The sequence below is a fragment of the Simochromis diagramma genome, unplaced genomic scaffold (assembly GCF_900408965.1).
Source record: "Simochromis diagramma unplaced genomic scaffold, fSimDia1.1 OVJJ01000457.1, whole genome shotgun sequence".
NCBI lineage: Eukaryota > Metazoa > Chordata > Actinopteri > Cichliformes > Cichlidae > Simochromis > Simochromis diagramma.
Genome location: NW_024387277.1, coordinates 38857 through 59689, shown reverse-complemented (window position 1 = coordinate 59689; position 20833 = coordinate 38857). Strand labels below are relative to the sequence as shown.

Genomic DNA, 20833 nt, shown 5'->3' with positions numbered 1-20833 from the left:
ATGTAAAAGATGCAACTGTGGAACAGAGCTTTTACTCTGAAGGCCAATAATTTCCCTTTACTGTTTGTGTGCCATTGTTTACAGTCTTATAACCGCTCGAAGGGTGAGCGGTTACACTTGCTTGCAGACAAGTTGAGATCTTATCTGCAAACTACGAACAACTGCAGCAATCTAAAAGTAAAGAGGGTTTCACCAACCAGTTTACCATTCAGAAGGTCACTGACTGGTCTCTAGCCACTGACATAATAACTTTCAGCCCAATTCTATTTTTTCTGCATAATCCATCATACAAAACTGAATCAAATGAAAAAAATGTTTTATTAATTTTAACTTTATGCATCAAGCAAACATTAAATGATATCAACAGTCTTTGACTTGAAGAAACGTGTTTAACATTTAAACCTATGTTCTGTATATTCCAGCATATAAAATAAAATCATGTTTTGTGTTTATACTCTTTCAAATAGATGCAAGTAAAACACAGTAAAAATGAATAGAATCAAAGACTCAGCAGCTCTTAAATCTATTGTCTGTGTTTGGCAGGAGTGGGGCGGGTGGAGGTTTGCCCACAGCGGTCATGTCAGTGGGAGGATCCGGAGATTTCTCTGTGAATGTCACGTTCCCGTGGCGGCGTGCTCGCTGCTTGCTCAGATTTGAAGTTTAATTTTTCGCTGTAGAAAGAAGTTTTCTTCCCACGCAGAGTGAACAGCAGACGCTAATGTTTGTGTCACTTTTTACTGAATCAAACTCAAAGTAATGTGATTACTTCCACGCTGTAAACGCTGCACGGTCGTACTCTCTCCTGCACTCCATATTATCCGTTGTTGATCTGCACACGTCTGTTACCATGGACGTCGCACGCTCGTACGTCGTTGTCATGAGAGACTCTCACAAACAAAATCACGTTTTAGTAACGCAGCGTGCTTACGGGAAAGTAACAGCAATCTAATTACTTTTTGTGACACTTTGACCACAACATGACATTTTGGGATTTTATATAAATAATACACCATATTGTAAGTTTTTCAATGACATGTGTATCATTGAATACTGTGAGTGGATAAGGCCTAATTAAAAGACTAGGGCTAGGGTTAGACTGGGTTAGACTGGGTTAGACTGGGTTAGACTGGGTAAACGGCTCCAGGGCAGATTCCCAGGCTAATGCGTTAGCCTTATGGCCTATAGGTGGCTTGCTCAAACCAGCTCCTCCAGAAGATTCTTTAAAAACTCACCTTTAGACGTCATCTCCTCTGTCACCTCCAGAATCGACTGATGAAGACGGCTCAGGCATGACAGAAGAGGGCAGCGGTGTGCCGCGAGTCACCACAGTGACACAGAGCCCAGAGGTGTTCTTCAGGAGCACGACGACAGAGAGTGAGGCTGCCGGAGAGGTGGAGACTATGATGCCTACTAACATGGACTTCACCTACACAGAAAGCCCCACCGACCCGCCTCTGGCTGAGCCGCCAAACATCACCGAGTCTGTCACTGATCTGATACAGTCAGCCACAGCACAGGCGGATGTTGGCAGGGAGCCACACAAAGGCTTTGTGATACCTCCAAGCGGTCAGTAAATGAGCCGCTGATGCATGCTATAATAACTGAAGAAGGACCAGAGAGATTCCCTAATAATGACGTTCCAGGATTTCAACCCACAGTAGTCTCTCCTGATTCCTCTACAGGCGTGGTCTTCCATTACCGTTCAGCTGCCGGCCGCTACGCTTTCACCTTTGTCGAGGCCCAACAAGCCTGCCAGAGTGTCGGAGGCTCAATCGCCACGCCTCAGCAGCTGCAGGCAGCGTATGAAGCTGGATACCAGCAGTGTGACGCAGGTTGGCTACTGGATCAGACTGTAAGGTAATTCTGGATTGCTATTCTGGAGCAAGTGAAGAGATTTCTGTTTTAAACCAGGTTTTATAGTTGTGTGCTCTCGTGTAGGTATCCTATCGCTTACCCTCGAGAAAGCTGTGTTGGAGATCTGGGAGATCGACCCGGGGTTCGATCCTACGGTCTGAGGCCAGCACACGAGAGATACGATGTGTACTGCTACACTGACGGGCTCAAAGGTGATAAAAGCCTAAAGTTTTAGTTATGACTTTGTAATATTGTATAGATTTTTGTTATTCACTGTCATGTGTTCCACAGGAGAGGTTTTCCACATTGAATCAGCTGAAGGTTTCACTTACAGTGAGGCTGTTCGTAGCTGTCAAGAGCAGAACGCCACAGCGGCCTCCACAGGACATCTCTATGCTGCCTGGAAAATGGGCTTTGACAAGTGCCGTGCAGGCTGGCTACTAGATCGCAGTGTGCGCTATCCCATCAACAATCCACGTGCGGAGTGCGGAGCGGGGAAAATAGGAGTGCACACTGTGTACAATCACCAGACTGGCTATCCTGAACTTGATGCCAGATTTGATGCTTACTGTTTCAGAGGTAATTCTGAATGTCTCTACTATTCATTAACCCTCTGAGGTCTAACTACACATTTGCTTTTTAAAACTATTCTCCCAATTTTGGCAACCAGGGGACAGAAAATTCATTTGTCTTTCTCCCAAACAGGGCTTCTTATATTGACGATTTATACCTTATACTTGACTCTTAACCACCATGATCATCATTCACTTACATTTTCACAGCTGACGTTCGGCTTATTGCAGATGAAACTGGACTGAACGTCACAGAAATCGAGGAGGCTCTACTAAATCTGACATCAGCTACCCATTTGTTACGACCTGGTGAGTTTCCTTCAGAGCATGACTGGATTACCCATTTGTTCCCGTTTGTTTCTAAGCTTAACTTTCAATTTCTGTTCTCAGCTGTTCCCTCCATATCTCCTCCTATCAATGTAGAGAATTCAGGCTCTGGTTCAGGCTCAGGAGACACTTCTGTAGTAGATTACACATCTGGAGGTCACTCTGGAGAATCGTCTGGATCTGGACAGCCATGTTTGTCTGCAGACGAGATTTTCTCTGGAGACTCCTCTGGTTCTGGAGATAAGGCTACTTCTGGAGATGGCTCTGCTTCTGAAGACCTCCCTTCCTCTGGCTCTGGAGACCTGGCTGGCAGTGCGCATGCTGACATACCCAGCGGAGAATCAGGTCCCAGCAGTACAGATGTTTCTGGATCAGGTAGTGGAGATGGGTCCACGATCAGTATTTGTTTTTCAGGCACTGACTCCACTCCTTCAGGCAAGGGCTCAGGTTCTGGAGGACCTCAAGAAGCTGGAGAGGGAAGCACAGAGATCCTTACTTTCCTTTCATCTGATGTGGGATCTGGAGTGCTGAGTGTTGGGGGGGGTGCGTCCTGGTCTGGATCTGGTTTCAGTTCTACAGAAAGTGGTTCTTCCACAGACATGTCCTCTGGTTTCATCACTGGTCAGGAGTTTTCTGGCTCTAGCAGTTTTCCATCCAAATTTTCCTCTGGAAGTGGTAGTGGACAGTCAGGAGAGCTTTCAGGGAGTGGAGACGCTCAGATCTTATTGATAGATGATAAACTGATTGATGCAACCACCTCCAGTAAATACAGTGAGCTTAGTGGAGACTTCTTCAGTGGCTCTGGGGACATTTCAGGATCTGGCGTTCTCATTTGTGATCTTAATGGAGATTGCAGTGGGGACCTCAGTGGTGATCTCAGTGGGGACCTCAGTGGAGACGTCAGTGGGGACCTCAGTGGGAACCTCAGTGGTGATCTCAGTGGGGACCTCAGTGGGGACCTCAGTGGAGACGTCAGTGGGGACCTCAGTGGGGACCTCAGTGCCTCGGCCTCGGGAGGGGTCTTTGAATTTTTCCCTGGTGTGACTTTGGTGGGTTCAGGGTTCACTGAGCTGACAGGGTCATCGTCTGGAGTGGAGGAGGAGGCGTCTGGGGTTTTACTCTACAGTTCTGCAGAGGGAAGTGGTGGATATCTGTCTGGATTTAGAAGCTCAAGTTTTCATTCTCTGTCTGGATCAGGACTTTCTGGATATGAGTCCTCTACAAGTGGAGGAGGAGGCAGTGTTATCTTTCAGTCTGAGGATCTAATGACAAAGGTATCTGAAAACACATCACCAGAGGACTCAGGCACGCTGTTTTCGGAGCTTGGTAAGGGGCCGTTGGAGTACAGTGGAGAAGGAAGTAGTAGTGGCAGTGGTACTTACCCTGGGAGTGGAGACTCTGACTCATCTGCTGCCAGCACGACTTTTTCAGAAGGCCCTTCTAGGCATCTGCCAGTGGCCTATCCCATCATTGAGTGCAATGTGACAGAGAGCACCACAGGACCACAGGAGGACCCTAATGGCGTGCCAGAGACCCCCGATGATGTCCCTGTAACTCTGGCCCCTGCGGTTGTCCCGGCAGGACTAGCAGCACCTCCCATTACAGTTGCACCACCCTCTGTTCAGACATCAGGCCCTGTTGAAGGTTAGTAAATATATTCTTGACACAATTTAGATTTTCTGCTCTGGATTTAAAATATCATGTCTTTGGTAGTGTATCAAATCAACATGAAGTACTCTGTAGCTGTTTGTGCCAATTAAAACGTTCAGTTCATTACTTTTAAGGGTGTCACTATAACCATAACCACTAGGTGTGTTTTGGTGGTGGTGGTGTGTTGATGTGCTAGCTGCTGCAAATATGCACCTTTGAGAGGAAACTGTTGCTTTATTGTAGTTCCTGAAACAGATGGTTAACTTTATACTTGCTTTTGCTTGGTGGGATTCAAAAAATCAAATCATTCATCAGCAATAAAAACTAAGCTTTGCATCAGATTTGAATGATTGTTACCTGAAAAAGTTAGCATGTGCCAAGCTAGCTGCTACTTACTGTTAGCAGCACGTTACATGTCTACGTAGTCATTCTCACCTAAGCGACTTCTTTGATTTGATGCCAAACTACAGGAACGGCTGCCTTACCCTGTAAACTGTTTTCCATGCATGGTTTAACTTGTGCCGTCAACAAAGCAATAATAATAATAATAAACTTTATTTATAAAGCGCACTGAAAAACTAAGTAAGGCAGGGCTGCAGAAGCATCCACCCAGTGGGCCTGTGGCTGTAATGAGACCCTGTGAGTGGGAACCACCCGGCCTAAATGTTGTTGATACTTTACCTGTGCGAGCTATGATCTTCTTCTAACATTCAAACTGTGCAAAGAAAAATGAACACAGACATTAAATGTCAAGAATAGAAACAGTTAAATGTTGAAGTGTGTCACAAACAGATACAAAGTTTAAAGAGAGCAAAAACTAAATAAATGATCAAAAGGCGTTTATATTAAAGTCTTATTGATCAGGAGGTACAGTCGGTACCAATCAGAACATCAGTGGTATGATTCCCGCTCTACAGATACTCTACGTGGAGCTATGCATCCATGGTCTTCTAAGTCTGGGAACATCAGGTTAAAGGGCTCATGTAGAGAAAAAAAGCACTCGTATACATGAGAACAGAACATTTACCAAAGCTGTGATAAAGTCTTATTTCTTTTACTTTCCTACACCTGATTGTGAGCCGACTCGCAGCTTGACATATTGCACAGTCAGTGTTACAGGCAGTGCGGATATCAGTTAGATTTTTACATGTGCACTGAAACTGTTTAACCCCGACTAAGTGAAGAAAATCAGAAACAGAAGTGATTTTAGTGACCTGCAAGGTTTTATTCTTAGTTTAGTGACTGATGGAAAAGTAAGATATGAATCCCTTTATCCCTGTACATGCTACAGCTGGTCGTGTGTATTTAGTTTTACTTTTAAAAAGTAAAGGCCTAGAGACTGGCTGGTGATCACATAGCAAACCCAAATCCTTGCTGCCGCTAACAACTGCTAAATGAGTGAAACTCTGGTTATTGCTGGGTTTTCACCCATGACAGGTGTCACTGAGGCTCAGCTTATCAATGCACAATAGAAAATACTTGAATTTTAGCATTAAGCCCCTTAAAAATAATAACTTCACAAGTACACTTTCTGTTAATTTGTTGTCGTCTTTTGGAAACTTGCGCAGGATCTACATTACTTGTATCTTGCAAAATTTCAATGCCAGCACAGACTCAGTGTTTACATTTCAGCCTAACTGTGCTGACAAGATGATAAGTCGTAAGCCCAACCAATCACTGCACTCGTGGCGTCACAGTTTTTTGAGAAGCTTAACAATAAATATAGTTTAAAAAATACAGAAACACTTGAAACAACATGCTTCTTAATCTACGTCTTTCTTTCTTTTTCTTTAGCACACCGTATACAGTGTAGTATACACAGTGTAGCTGCATGTGCTGCATCCTTCTCAGCCTCACACTGTGATGCTTTTCCACTCCAGTACAACATCACAGTGAACATTTTGTCTGTTTTGCTGTTGGTGTTTTAAATAATTTATTATCTATATTTTCTTCATCGTGTCTCATTTGTTATTTTGCCTCCATGGATCTCTTTTCTATTTTGTTTTTGGCTGTTTTTTTGACTTTTGTGATCTGGTTTATTGAGTGTTTATTCTTCTTGAGCTCTCAGTTTTTATTAGTGTCAGGTTGTGTTTTGTTCCCAGTTTGTCTTCTTTATTATTTTAACTGTAATTTTCTGGTGTGTTAATGGAGCTAATACTTACTTTTGTGTTTTTTCCTCTGCTCATATTAATTCCAGTGGAAGAATTTTTGTGTTGTGTTTTGTTTTAAACTCTTGGTAAATATGTTCTGGTTTGTGTTTCTGGTTTTCTGTTCCTATATTGAGAATTCGTCACACTTATACCTTTTAAGCAGTTCATCTGTATAATTAATAATGTCAGTGTATACATGTGAGTGTGCTCATCTCACAGTCTTTTCCGTCTTAGAGATATTTGAGATGGCTAAAGCCAAAGCCTCTTGTGTCTTTCTAAGTTGTGCTGGTGTGTGTCATTCATGGAGGACGTGTTGTGTGAATCAGTGTGCATTGTTTTTAAGGACATGTTGGCCCATGTGAACCGAACCCCTGTGGCGATGCTTCATGCACTGCAGAGAACGGCGTTGCCTTCTGTGACGGTAAGTTTCTCATTTCCTTCTCTGACAGCAGCTTCGTTCAGTACCTGTTAACAGACTTTGCCTGAAACATTTCTGTTTGTTGTCTGCATGTGTTACATTGTTGTTGGTCTGCAGTCTGTGCATTAATCAGCCTGTTATCTGAGGGTTTATTTCCAGATAAACATTTAACCTGTTGTAACTGTAGTCAGTGTTCATGAAGCAGACTCACAGTCTCTGTTTTCCTTCTCTGCTGTTGTGTCCTGACTGTATTTTTGCTTGGGTTTGTTGTCTCTCTGTGTCGAGCTCTGGGTCTTTGTGTTTGTGTGACAGATGTTCACGTTCGGCCGTTTGTCAAATGTGCATCGTCTCTGCTCTGAGGATTTACCGCGTCTGTGTCTCGTGTTCATTACAAGTGTCTTCTTCAGCCTGTGTGCTGTTTTTGGTCTGCCATGCCAGCACGCCTCCTCTGCTCATGCATGCATGCTAAATCTAACTGCTGCAACATATGTGCTTTCATCCTACTGGGAGTTAAATGGTGATTTTCTGCTGCAACTAGCAAAGGATTCAAAGATAAACTTACTGCAGGGACTAGAATCATTCTTCCTTGCAACAATCGGATATTTTGGTGTATATTTCAGTATATAAATGTCAATGTCATTCGCACATGCTAACCTGAGAGAGCTGTTAACAAAGGAACATGGATGATGATTCTAGGTGCAGTAAGTCTAATCTGAAGTTGCATTGCATGGTATTGTTCCCCACCCTGCTGATCCGCCTCCCGTCCCCACACCTCGCTGTAACAGTAGTGTTACCCGCCCCCCTTTTTTGCAGAGGTAGATGTGTGCCGTTCCGACCCTTGTGCCAATGGAGCCACCTGTGTGGAGACTGTAGACTCTTTCAAATGCTTATGCCTGCCCAGCTACGGAGGGGAGCGCTGTGAGATCGGTATGAGATCAGCTTCAGCTAAAAAATACTAACAACCTCAAAAACAACTGAAGCAAGAGAACGAGAGGCATCACCAGCAGATGGCAGTATTAGTTGTTGTGTGAGCAGCTGTGGTGGCTCATGGCATGTATCTGTGATGTTCCTGGTTTGCAATGGGAGCCTGTGTTCTGTCAGAGAGGCAGTAATGGTTTAGTGGTTTTACTGCTGCAAACATTTACTAAACTTCATTTTACTGCAGCAGTCATCCAGGTGAGCCAGAGTAACAGTGAACGTGTTACAGAGCATCCTAATGTACAGAAAAACATTCTTTAGACCTTCATAAACTTCAGTCCACACTCAGGCCTGCAGATCTTTGGTGTGAATTATTATTATAATTTCTTTCAGTTATTCACTTACATTGTTTACATAGTGCCAGCTCACAACAACAGTCATCTCAAGATACTTGTAAGGTGTAAGGGAAAGAACCGACCATAGACAATATTCAGAAACGAGCCCAACAACCAGGTGGTCTCTTACAAGCAAGTGCTTGGAGACAGAGGGAGGAAGAACCTTTTAACAGGAAGAAACCTGTTCACCAGGTCCAGTCCTAACAGAGCTTTATTAATAATGAGAGTTTGTCTGTCTCTATTGGAGTCCCTAAGTTTATTAACATTTAAATTAAAAATGATTAAAATGATTAAAAATAAACTACTGAAAATAAACTAGACTAACCAAAACAAAGCTGAAGACAGCAGCATGTGTAGTTCAAACTCAGAGGAGTGAGACAGCAGGCACGTTGGGCTCAGAATAAAAACTAGACCAACAGTTGTGTGCAGAACTGTCTCCAATCCAAACTGGGAGCTGGTTCCTTAGAGCTGAAGGCTCTGCCTCCCAGTTTACTTTCAAACACCCCAGGAAGTCAGCCCACAGTGTGAGAGGGAAGTGCTCTGTTGGGCTAGTTTGACTGATCGTATGATGGGGTCTGATCATTCATTCAAGTTCTTCTTTTAACTGGGACCTTAGAATAGAAACTAATAATATAGGATCTCTTTTTAATCCCAGCAGCGTTTTGGTTCAACTGAAGGCTCTTCCACCTGAAAACGAGGACTTTCCACAGCCCTGCCTGTGCAGGGACCAGTGTCTGTGCATCTCTGTGAGACGCGGTGGTTCTAATTGTAGCAGTGTTGCACAGATGAGTAAAATCAGGTCCACAGATTTATTTCATGTGCAGATTAAAGGACACGTGCTGACCAAAAAGGGGTTTTCACGGTGTTACTGGAGGCCAGTAGAATAAAATCCAGTGTAAATAGAAACGTTCCTGAGATTTCTAGGCCCAAATCCAACATTGCGAGTTTTTTCTTAATTACAGAAATAATTTACATTATTAAAGACGTGTTGTATGTGGACAGGCAAAGCATCTCAGAGGTGGATGTCTCAGATAAATCCAGAGTTGTCTGCTATAATAGAGCTAAACAGGACTAAATGGAAAAATGTGTGTGTTTTGTGTCATTTGTTTGAAGTGGCCCATAAATGAAAATGAACTGAACGGAGCTACAGAGTGAATGAAGCCTTTGAATGCTGCAGTAAAAGGTGGAAATTGGGCAGGCCCTACTGTCCAGCAGGATGCTACGCCTGATTTTCCTCTCAGTAAAGAGTTGTTTGTTTTGTAGGTCAGGATGGAAACGCTGCCCTTTGTCAAACTGTACACAACAGCAAACCCACTCAGGGCAAAGTGTGCTTCTCACTGACTCACAACATCAACAGCCGAGAGCAAAAATCAATAAAGTGAAGAGAAGATGGCGCTTATGAAGCGCCTTGAGGCAACTTTTGTTGTGATTTGGCGCTATATAAATAAAATTGAATTGAACTTTACTTAGCACGCTCGTTTGTAGTTGTGGACGAGTAACAAGCTTTAATTAACACTTCGTATCTAAACTCTGAGCCCTGAAAAAGACGCGTTGCATTGAGAAATCTGTGCGCTGAAGTGAGCGAGCGGTCTCACAGTGCTCATTCTTTGCTGTTGCGGCCGCAGAGGAGCAGCCGTGTGAAGAAGGCTGGACTAAGTTTCAGGGAAACTGCTACCGACACTTCACCGAGAGAGAGACGTGGGTGACAGCGGAGCAGCGCTGCCGCGATCACAACGCCCACCTGGTCAGCATCATCTCCCCAGAGGAGCAGAACTCTGTCAACGGTGAGTATTTATCAGATGTGTGTGAGAGACGGGAGCAGAGAGAGAATCGAGGCACTTTGTTTTGTCTCCACAGCAAATGCACAAGACTACCAGTGGATCGGGCTGAATGACAAGACCGTAGAGAATGACTTCCAGTGGACTGATGGCACTCCTCTGGTGAGTGGGCGTGTTGGACTGGTGTTTCACTCCATGAGGGAACAGGATATTATTCACACTGGGTCAGAACAAAAATCTATCAGTGCTTGAACTAAGGAAACGTACAATTTGAGTGTGATGGCAGCAACATTGTCATGGTGCTGGGTAGTTGACCCAGCGTTTTGGCGTTATTATTATTATTAGCTGATCTGATGTTTAATTTCTTCATGGTTATATTTATTAGTATGTAGGTTTCATTTTCAGGGTTTCCAGTTCTAGGCAGGGCTGGACTGGGACAAAAAATCGGCTCGGGCATTTTGACTAGAGACCGGCCTACCAGGTATTATAGGAAAAACCATAAATCCTTTGAATGAAAACAAACGCTGTTGTCACAGTGATGTACACTGTCTTGTTGGTATATATGTATCAGTCTAATAAACTTAAACCTACACCATCCTCCCTATTCTGGTATTCTAAACAGTACCCAAAAGTAGACTGCTTGGTCGAGTTAACCTCCTGAACTATCTACAACACATGGTGAAAACCTGAAATTAAGACAGAGAAGACTAGAGGTGAGACATGATCATTACTGATTACTGATGACAGATTTAGATATATTTTCATAAACCATTCATTTGCCACATCAATAAACAGCATAGCAGGGCAAAATATTTTTTCTAACATGGCAACCTTTAATAAGTGAAAGGAGACAGAAAGACAGGTGAGAAAGAATAAAACTTAATTGACTTTTTGATGGCATTTTACACACAGTACTGGTACAGTATCTAGAAAATGTGGAAAAATACTGGCATCATATACAGTACTTAGCTACTTCTGAAGAAATTATGATGGGACCCTAAAAAAAAATTACTATGTACCATAATGGATTTCTATACATTTGACATCAGATGAAAACATTTGTTGTAAGATTCAGATAATTATTTGTTAAGAGCGAAACATTTTAAATGAGAATAAAAAAGAAAAGTATTTCTTTGTGCCCCCCCTCTCCCTGTTAATGCCCTACCTGCCCCCCTGGCAAAACTTTGCTAGACCCGCCCCTGCACAGTTACCAGCTGTCAGCTACTTAGAAAAGGATCCTGGTGTTATTAGTCTCTCAGAAACAGTTTATAACTTCTTCAACTCATTCATGTCACCTAAAAGGTAAACCTGTTTCTCCATCACCTGTTCAGCTCTGATGATTCAGTAAGGACATCTCCTGGTTTCATCTTCATGTTTCCCTCTCACCACATATCCGAACCGGCATCCTGACCAGCAGCTTTTACAGCTGTGGCTCCAGCAAACATCAGCTGATACTAGAAATTAATATTAAATAAATTCTAACAACAGCTGATCAAGCTTAAACGTGCTGCTGTTGTTTAGCGCAACATCCGCTGGTTTCCTCTTTCTGGCGCAAAGTGGGCGATAAACAAACAAGAGAGCCGATCAGCTGATCATTGATCAGTTTCATGATTGAAATAGAAATGGGAGAGGGAGGGGGAGAGAATGAGAGAAGAAGAGGAAGCTGTGCAGCGCAAAGACACAGAATAACTCCAGCTTTGTGTCCGGGACAAACTGCGTTCCTTTTCAGCTCAATACGAAACGCGTAATATTTTCTCTGAATACCAGACTATTCCGTTTTTTACGGGACAGTTGGAAACTCTAATAACTAACCTTATAAATAAAATAAGATAAAACAAGTTCAACATCAGTAACATCATAGCACCCGCCCAGCAGTATATAAACTCCATCATGCTAGCTAGTACGCAGTACGAGTTATTGTAACTGACTGTAAAAAGTCAGCATAACGAAAATAAACTCCACCTAAACTTGGTTTATATCTGACCCAGATAGACTGCAGGTCATAACTTCTTACCTGATGTTCAGTTCACCGCCTCGGGTCTCTGCTCCTCCTGCCTTTCCGTCATCCACCTGCCAGCGTGTTGCATCTGCTGGCCTCCACCACTTGCTAATGTTACGGAATCTGTGGAAGCTCCGCAATAGCCACCACCAAACAACTGAGTTATTTTTACACATCTCCCAGCATCTGGCCAATCCACCACCTTTCAGTGTTTATACCGTTACGGAAAAAGACAAAAAAAAAAAACATCGGCCTATAAAAACGAAGAATCACCATCGGCCCACCGGGCAAATGCCAGTCCAGCTATGGTTCTAGGTTTATTTCCTGTGTCGTTCCCCTGGTGCTTTGTTCGTGTCCCTGAGTTTGTCTTTGTGAATTTCCTGTTTTACTTTGAAGGCCTGTGTCTGTTATCACTGTGTCAGCTTGTGTCTTCCTGTCGTCTTGTGAATTAGGATCAGCTGTGCTCCCCTCCAGTGTGTCACTAGGGATGGGTATTGTTTAGGTTTTATCCGATACCAGTACCAAACTGGTACTTCTGAAATGGTGCCGGTGCTTAAACGGTGCTCGAACTGGTGCTTAAAGAATGGAGAACACAAACTTTGTCCTAAAACCTCTCATGTTCAGCTGTTTTTTTGTAAAAAGATAACAATGTTAGCCTTTTCTGCAGCTATAGGGGATTTATGGCATCACTCTTGGCTGGAAGCAGTGCTTAAACAATGGAAAAAACAAACTTTGTCCAAAAACCTCTCATGTTTAGCTGTTTCCCACTTTTTCTTTGGTCATTTTAGCCTTTTTGGCCAGGGTGAAGGGAGCATCTGCCATCAAACAAGAAGACAGCCGCATGTAACTACGACGGTGTTTGCTAGTTCACCTTACATACATTAATGTAATAACGTGGTTAGCCTACTCAACGTAAATTACACACGAACAACATTAAGCTACTCACGCAGAGAAGAATGGCTGCTGCTGCCATTATCATCCGTCATCATTTCTTCTACACTGGCAGGGCTAGGGGCCAATGTGAGTGAAGTTGCCCCCCCCACCTTCTTCAAATCCAACAAAAGTGGTATCAAACGTTTGTGCTACGTTTGTGCTAAGTTTGGGCTGGTTTGTGCTGCAAAATTTTTTGTTTGTGCTGCTATCATTTTAAAAATATTAATAAAATAACATCTTGATGCGTGCTTAATCATCCAGGTAAATAAATCCCAAAAGGTTGATTCTGTTCATCTGGACATTTTCAGTTGGAGAAACGTTTCGTCACTCATCCAAGTGACTTCTTCAGTCTCAGCTGACTGCAGGTTTCCCCAACCTTATAAACACGTGTGAGTGAAGTTGGCCCCCCTATCTTCTTCAAATCGAAAAAAATTGATGTCAAACATTTGTCCTGCAAATTATTTTGTTTGTGCAGGTTATGTTTCCCTAATTTTATACACAGTACATGTACAGTGAGAGAGAGATGTTACATCTGTCTTCACTTGCATCCCCGTCATAGAAGCGTTGGAGGTCGTTCATAAGAGATGACAGGATCACCCCAACCTCAGCAACAGGACCACCCTCAGCACTGATCAGTTGTGTTTGCTTTTGGAACCGTGTCTTAATTCCACCTATTTTGCATAAGGGTCAGTACAGGCGGAAACCTAGGTGTGCCATGGGTTCCCACAGGCCCCTGCTCAAAGTCACCAAACCAGTTCGTAAGCAGGTACAGGTGTGGCCAGAAGGGTCCTCAGAGGCACTGCAAGGCTGCTTTTCCACCACAGGCTGCCACACACGACAACACCATAGACTTTCAGGAATATACAGAAACTGTCATTGCCTACATCCCAAAATGCATCGATGATGTCACAGAGACCAGGACTGTCACTGTCCGGGCCAATCAGAAACCATGGCTCACAGGTCAGGTTTAAATGCTCCTAAGGTTGAAAAATGCAAGCCTTCAGCGCCAGGAATTAGGTGAGCCTAAGAACAGCAAGGGCAAACCTGTCACGTGGCATCAGCTACAGCAAAGCTTCAGCGACAGCAGAGATACTTGGAGGCAGTGGCAAGGAATACAAACCATCACAGACTACAAGCCCACTCTACAGACCGTGGTGACACAATCCCCAGACAGTGTGTGGAGATCCCTTGCCAAAATCAGTACACGCAAAGCTCCAGGTGCTGATAACATCCTTGGACGAGCACTGACGGACTATGCTGTGGAACTCACAAATGTCTTCACAGACATCTTTAACACATCACTAGGGTCAGGCCGTCGTTCCCACATGCCTCAAAGCCTCCACCATCATTACTGTACCCAAGAAGTCATCTACCTCCTGCTTTAAGGACTACCGTGCTGTCAAAGTCACCTCCATCATTATGAAGTGCTTTGAACGGTTAGTCATGCATCAAATCAAATTATCGCTTTCCCCCAACCTGGATCCATTTGAGTTTGCATACCGGTCAAAATGCTCAACCGATGTGTGTTGAGCTCCCTTCTCTTCACTCTGCTGACCCACGACGGGATCTACTACAGGGGTGAAGTTAACCATCTGGCAGAATGGTACAGCAACAACAACCTGTCCCTGAATGTGGAGAAGACCAACAGCAACTCTACTTCCTCTGCAAACTGAGAAGCACAAGAGATTCAACCCCCATTATGAGCACCTTCTACAGAGGCACAGTTGAGAGTATCCTCACCAGCTGAATCACTGTGTGGTATGACTCCTGCACTGGGTTCTGCAGGAAAAAATGACAACGGGTAGTGAGAGCAGCCGAGAGCATTGTGGGGACCTCTCTTGCCTCCCTCCCCAGGAGATCTACTGCACCTGCCTCATCTGGAAGGTCCTCTGCATTACAGGTGACTCCACTCATCCCTTCAACAGCGTCTTCAGTTTGCTGCCATCAGGAATGATACTGAAGAGCCTCCGGGCCAGAACACGCAGACTGAGAGACAGCTTCGTCCATTGGGCTGTCAGGATGCTGACCATAGCTGTGTCCCAAAATGTCGGCTGCATCCTTCGGAGGACCCGGCCTTCGCGGTCTACGTGGGCAGGTTCCTTCAAAGACCGAGAAGGCCGGAAGTGCGAGGCTGTGAAATGGGACGGTCTAGCCTTCAGATTTGCGTCACCGCTGTCTTGGTGGAGTTTAATAAACTCGGCCGTCTGCTCCCTGCTATCTAAAATATATCAGGACACTAGCGTAAATTCTTGATCGTCTCACACTTCTGTTTAATCGGTTTTCTGTTTGACGTTTATTCAGCTGTGTGAAAATCCCAGAGGAACCCACCCGATGGATTAATAAAGTTTTATTTAATCTAATAACTTTGATCTCAGCCAAACCGATTTAGTCCGGAACAAATAAAACACCGAAAAAAGGCAAACAATTACATTTTTAAGTTATCCGAGTGACTTATATATCATGTTTAACCTGAGTAGCGAAAGAGCGGGGGTCTGAAAACGAGTGTGTAACAGCTGTGAGCATGAAGCAATTCCATTCAAAGACAATTTGCCGTTTATGCTTTTTAGTCTAATTCAACTTTATGTGTGGAAACATTTTCATCGATTAATGCTTCTATTGTTTTTTGAACTTTTTGCTGTTGAGAAAAGACAAAACAATAAAATCTAATTTAGCAGTAAAAGATGACATACAGGACAACTGGTAAAGCTGTTGTGGTCCTGTTTACACTCTGAGGTTTACCTGTTTGCTCTCGTCTCTTCAGCAATACGAGAACTGGAGGCCGAACCAGCCGGACAACTACGTGAACTCTGAAGAAGATTGTGTGGTGATGATCTGGCATTCTGACGGCCAGTGGAATGATGTACCCTGTAGTTATCATCTGCCCTTCACCTGCAAGAAAGGCTCAGGTAGGCTGGCTCAGCAAAACCTCTGGAGCAAAACCTTCAAGTCTAGTCTAGTCTGTTTGGTCTGGTTATCAATACAAGGCAGATATCTGAATGGTAGAATATATGTCCAGTGGTTTGGAGTCCTTCATAGGTGGAGCAGGTTTATCTTTTTGCATTAGGCTGGCTAAAGCTTCCTACAGTGTGACTCATACTGGGCTCTGTGAAAGAGTCCTAACACTAACAAAACAAACGTGTTGGATTTTGACTGTTGCAAAAACAAACTCGACTCGGAGCTAACTAACGCAGCAATGTTTTAGCTTTTTACCTAAAATACGTACTGCAGGAAACACATTGTTTGATATGATGTCCTCTGGTACTACCTTCAGTGTCCTGTGGTGCCCCGCCGGAGGTGGCCAATGCTTGCATGTTTGGCAAAAAGAGGGTGGTGTACCCCGTCGGCTCCATCATTCGTTATCAGTGCAATCCAGGATTTAGACAGCGCCATCTACCGCTGGTGCGCTGTCAACCAGACGGACAGTGGGAGGAGCCCCAAGTGAAATGCACTGATGGTGAGCATGCTCTGTATAGACTCGTACTGAGAAGTTATTTCTCATAATAAGTCTTTGTTTGTTTTTTCCCGCGCTGCAGTGAAAAGTCAAAGGAGAGCACAGAGGAGGAGCCGCAGGAGTCCAGAACGCAACAGCAGGCGTCGCTAAGGAGTCAAAATAGCAATTTATTATTTCAAAAGAACATTAATGGGACACAAAAATGAATTTTCTATACAAGTCAAGAAGATTTCTAGAGGTAATGTTCTGGAACACACACATGGGAGTGGCTACACCGTGGTAATGTGATTTTTTTTTTTTCTGTGGCTCCTGTCCTTATTTTATTGTTCTGGTTGTTAATGGTTATTGTGTGTCTTGTAATATATTTTTGTTTAGTATTGCTGGCACACTTTGATTCACAGATGGTACGTTCTGCTGTAGATGTTATCATAGAGACGGACGCTGGTGCAGGAATCATGTTAACATGATTCATGAAGTCAGGCACCAAAAAGTCATACGTGTGGGTGTATGTGGCACGCCGGAGATACTTCTGTAGGTTCAAGGTTATTCCTTCTTTTTCAAATTCAGCTGAGGTTCAGTTGAAGATTTACACAGTAGTGTAACTAGTGCAGTTACAATTAAAAGGCATGAGCATGTAAGACAGCTCTAAAGCTGAGAGATCCCTAACAGGCCGCATACATGAAGATATATGAGTTCAGTCATTTGGACTTTTGGGTTATGTTTGGGCAGAAATGATCCAAGTTTAACTAGAACTGAGGGGACTGTGCTATCACACCTGTTAGGTGGTTTAATTTAGACCTGGGGTTGTTTTTCCGAGTGTCACGTGAACAGACTTTGTAACAAACTGAGGACATAAAGTCACAATGGTTCTCACTAGTTCTCATTAAATAAATCAGTAATATTGCGAATTTATCTGTGATTTTATTGTTGGTATACAGCTGAGAGGTTCATTCAACTACTGTGGCGATCCATGTTATGCAAGAACTAGCCAAAAATCTATATTATTTAATATGAATATTATATTTGCTTACTGCATAGAAAGAAGATTCAGTAAAGAAAAACTCAGCACTTGTGTATTATTGACATTGTATGAAATCTCAAAATTCTGTGTGCCCAGAGAGGCCTTATGGACATGAAGCATGGCCGAGCTAAATCCAGTGGATGAGACAAATGAAAAAAAGACAAGAAGGAAGAATTTAAAGTGAACAAAAAGCAAACAGCCAACGGTCCAATATGCCTTATTACTGAGCCAGTAACTATTGTCCAAGACAACAGCAGCATTAGCAGCACACACGAGCTTCTGCTCAGCTCAAGCTTTATTTCTTAATTATGTTATGCCTAAAGCAGTCAGTTTGTCACGCTGGCTGGTTTTAGCGTTCTCTTCTATGTTCAGGCATTAATCATCCGCCACGAGCTGTGCAGTGCGTAGCTTCTCAGCGGAGCTACAACAATGAGCCTGTTTCCTGTTTCATGTCTGTAACGTCAGAAGAAATGCACGGAGCCCGTCAGCTGCCATGTTTCTCTGCAAACACAGGATTTATTTGTGTGGACGAGTCATGTCTGCAGAGAAGGTCTTCATCTGTGCGAGAGACTTCATTATGTGTTTGGTGTTTCTCGATCATTCTGGCACAGTTCTCTCATCATACTAAATACGTTCAGCAGCCACTTTATTAGGTACGCCTATGCATTACAGTAATGCACTCATGTCAGCGAGTCAAAGCTTTTAGTCATGCAGACGTGGACAGTCTGCTGAAGTTCAAACACACAGATGAATAACTCATCACAGATGTTTCTGTTGTCACAGATAAACTGGCACACACTGTAGAAAAATGTCACCTTATGGGACCACAGGGGCTCTTTGCTGCAGACGTTACAGTTTCTTTATTTCCCAACTTTGACTGCATTCATTCGTACACTTGTTTTATGTCACTGATGCTGTACATGGAGGCTGTGCCTCTTTAAAAAGCATAAACCAAAGAGCAAGAGTTCACCTTCAAAGCTGTGCATGTTTCTGACATAGAATCTTTTTTACTGAATAAAATGCATCTATTCTATAGTTTCTATTGTTGTCTATATGACAGTGTTGTTGGTTTGATTAAAAAAGACGAAAAAACTATAAAGAATGCTTCCTCACATGTACTGTGTTATTGTTGTATATTGACTCAGGAATACACACACATGCACAGACACACACACACACACACACACACACACACACACACACACACACACACACACACACTTCTGTCTGCTGTAAATACAATAAATGGTAAATGGCCTGTATTTATATAGCGCTTTACTAGTCCCTAAGGACCCCAAAGCGCTTTACACATCCAGTCATCCACACATTCACACACTGGTGATGGCAGCTACATTGTAGCCACAGCCGCCCTGGGGAGCATTGACAGAGGTGAGGCTGCCGGACACTGACCACTGACCTCTGACCACCACCAGTAGGCAACGGGTGAAGTGTCTTGCCCAAGGACACAATGACCGAGACTGTCGGAGTTGGGGCTCGAACCGGCAACCTTCCAATTACAAGATGAACTGCCAGCTCTTGAGCCACGATCAAGAGTATATTTGCAGTAAATCATATTTTCACATGCATGTATATATAAATTACATCTTATGATCATTTAAGGGAACAGGGTAACTTTGAGCCTGTACAAATATTCAGCTACTGAGAGAGGAACTCAGATGTTTTTAGTCTTTTAGTGACATTTCTCTATCAGGGAAAACCAACCGTGTGCTTCACATGTGCCTGTGAAAATGAGAGCGTCAACCCGAGCATGTGTTTGAGCACCGAGCAGCAGAGTGCTCCGGGATATGAATCCCTGACACGTAACAATGAAAATAAACACACATTTGCCTCATTATGGAATACACCCACCAACTCAGTGTCTTAGTGTGTGTAGTGACTCTGCTCAGTGTTAAATAAACCCTTTGGTTGTTACCTCCTGTAATGGGTTGGTGTTTCTCTTATGACTCTGTCAGTCTTAAATTTGCATGTGTGATGCTGTAGATGAGGGATGTCGAGGGTGAGGTACAGACCAGTGAAAATCCCCCTGTGTCAGTGTAAAAACATTTAGCTACACATGATCACTGAAATATCTTAATATATGACAAAGCAATGAAATTTCAACAGCACATCTCAGTTTTTCCACATGGTAAATATGTAAAATTACGTTGTGCTCACTGCCCAGACTGTCCTATATTTATAAAACCTTAATAAACGTTTCATTTACTAATGTTTTTGTTAATTTTGTTAATTTTTTTCTTCATTCAGTCAGCCTTGTGTCAATCCAGGAGGTCACCACCCAAACATGCCAGGTAGAGTCAACAAACAGGTCTTTCACCTTTTTGATGTCACAGTGAGCTCAGTGTTTCTGTGGTAAATAACACAGAGCTGACTCATGGGAATAATAACATTATGGTGAATTTGTATTTACCCAACAGGGTGGGGTGCATGTGGTGAGTGCTGCCTTGTCTCTGAATAAGGTTCTTTCAGTGTCCAGCAACAGAAACATCGCCGCCCTTGAGATGAATCATCTCTGCTCTAAACATGTTTTGCACTTCTATATTAGCAAAAAATGAAATGGTAAAATGTTTGTAATTGTTACTTTTAGCAAGCTGTTACTATGATTGCAGCCAATAAGAAATACTGATTTGCTTGTCGGAGTTCAAATTATGAACTGTAATAGCAGATCTGACATCATTTCAGTCAGCACCAAACAGCTTCATGCAAAACCATCGATCTTTCCATTGGACTGCTTCTCACATATATGGTGCTTTCTGTTCTTCCTGAGCACTCAAAGGGGGGATCAAACTGGCAGGTAGCGAGCGAACAGACATCTGTGAGAAAGGTGCATCACCCAGCAGCGTGGAGACTCTGAGCTGAAGTAAATCAGATGCATATGCGCTGCCTTGAAAAAGTATTTGTTTTTTTTTGTTTTTTTTGCACATTTGTGACATATTTACATGTTTCAGATCATAAGAACAGTTTTAACGTGAGACAAAAGTAACCTGAGTAAATACAAAGTGCAGTTTTTAAATGATCATTTCATTTATTAAGGGAAAGCCATGTGTGAAAAAGTAATTTTCTCTTAAATTTAATAACTGGTTGTGTCAACCTTGACACCAAGACCTGCAATCAAGCGTTTGTGATGACTGGCAGTGAGTCTTTCACGTTGGAATTTCTGGAAGGTTTTTGAGCATGTTCATATTTTTTCTTTTGGCAAATGAGATGAGCCTTGGAGTTCTTTGGTGGAGGTCTTAGTTGTGGTTAATCACAATTAATTCATGATGAAAGTTTTGCACATATAGCTAATGTTGATTCTAAGATATCTTGAAATGTGCATACATCCCATAGTTCTGTTCTACATCGCTAC

General features: G+C 43.1%; 1 protein-coding gene across 2 annotated transcripts in view; it reads left to right on the top strand.

Moving 5' to 3' along the window:
• Positions 1 to 18610, top strand: part of LOC120715748 (aggrecan core protein-like) — a 30950-nt gene extending 12340 nt beyond the window's left edge. The window contains exons 9-21 of one of the 2 annotated variants that reach the window (XM_040002853.1): positions 1264 to 1566; positions 1683 to 1857; positions 1939 to 2066; positions 2146 to 2433; positions 2637 to 2735; positions 2817 to 4397; positions 6897 to 6974; positions 7785 to 7898; positions 9910 to 10068; positions 10142 to 10224; positions 15756 to 15900; positions 16266 to 16448; positions 16528 to 18610. In XM_040002853.1, the coding sequence (XP_039858787.1) occupies positions 1264 to 1566; positions 1683 to 1857; positions 1939 to 2066; positions 2146 to 2433; positions 2637 to 2735; positions 2817 to 4397; positions 6897 to 6974; positions 7785 to 7898; positions 9910 to 10068; positions 10142 to 10224; positions 15756 to 15900; positions 16266 to 16448; positions 16528 to 16595 (3404 nt within the window). In that variant the 3' untranslated portion in view covers positions 16596 to 18610. The remainder of the gene's footprint in view (positions 1 to 1263; positions 1567 to 1682; positions 1858 to 1938; positions 2067 to 2145; positions 2434 to 2636; positions 2736 to 2816; positions 4398 to 6896; positions 6975 to 7784; positions 7899 to 9909; positions 10069 to 10141; positions 10225 to 15755; positions 15901 to 16265; positions 16449 to 16527) is intronic. The other variant, XM_040002854.1, reaches the window with a different exon arrangement.
• Positions 18611 to 20833: the final 2223 nt, after the last annotated feature.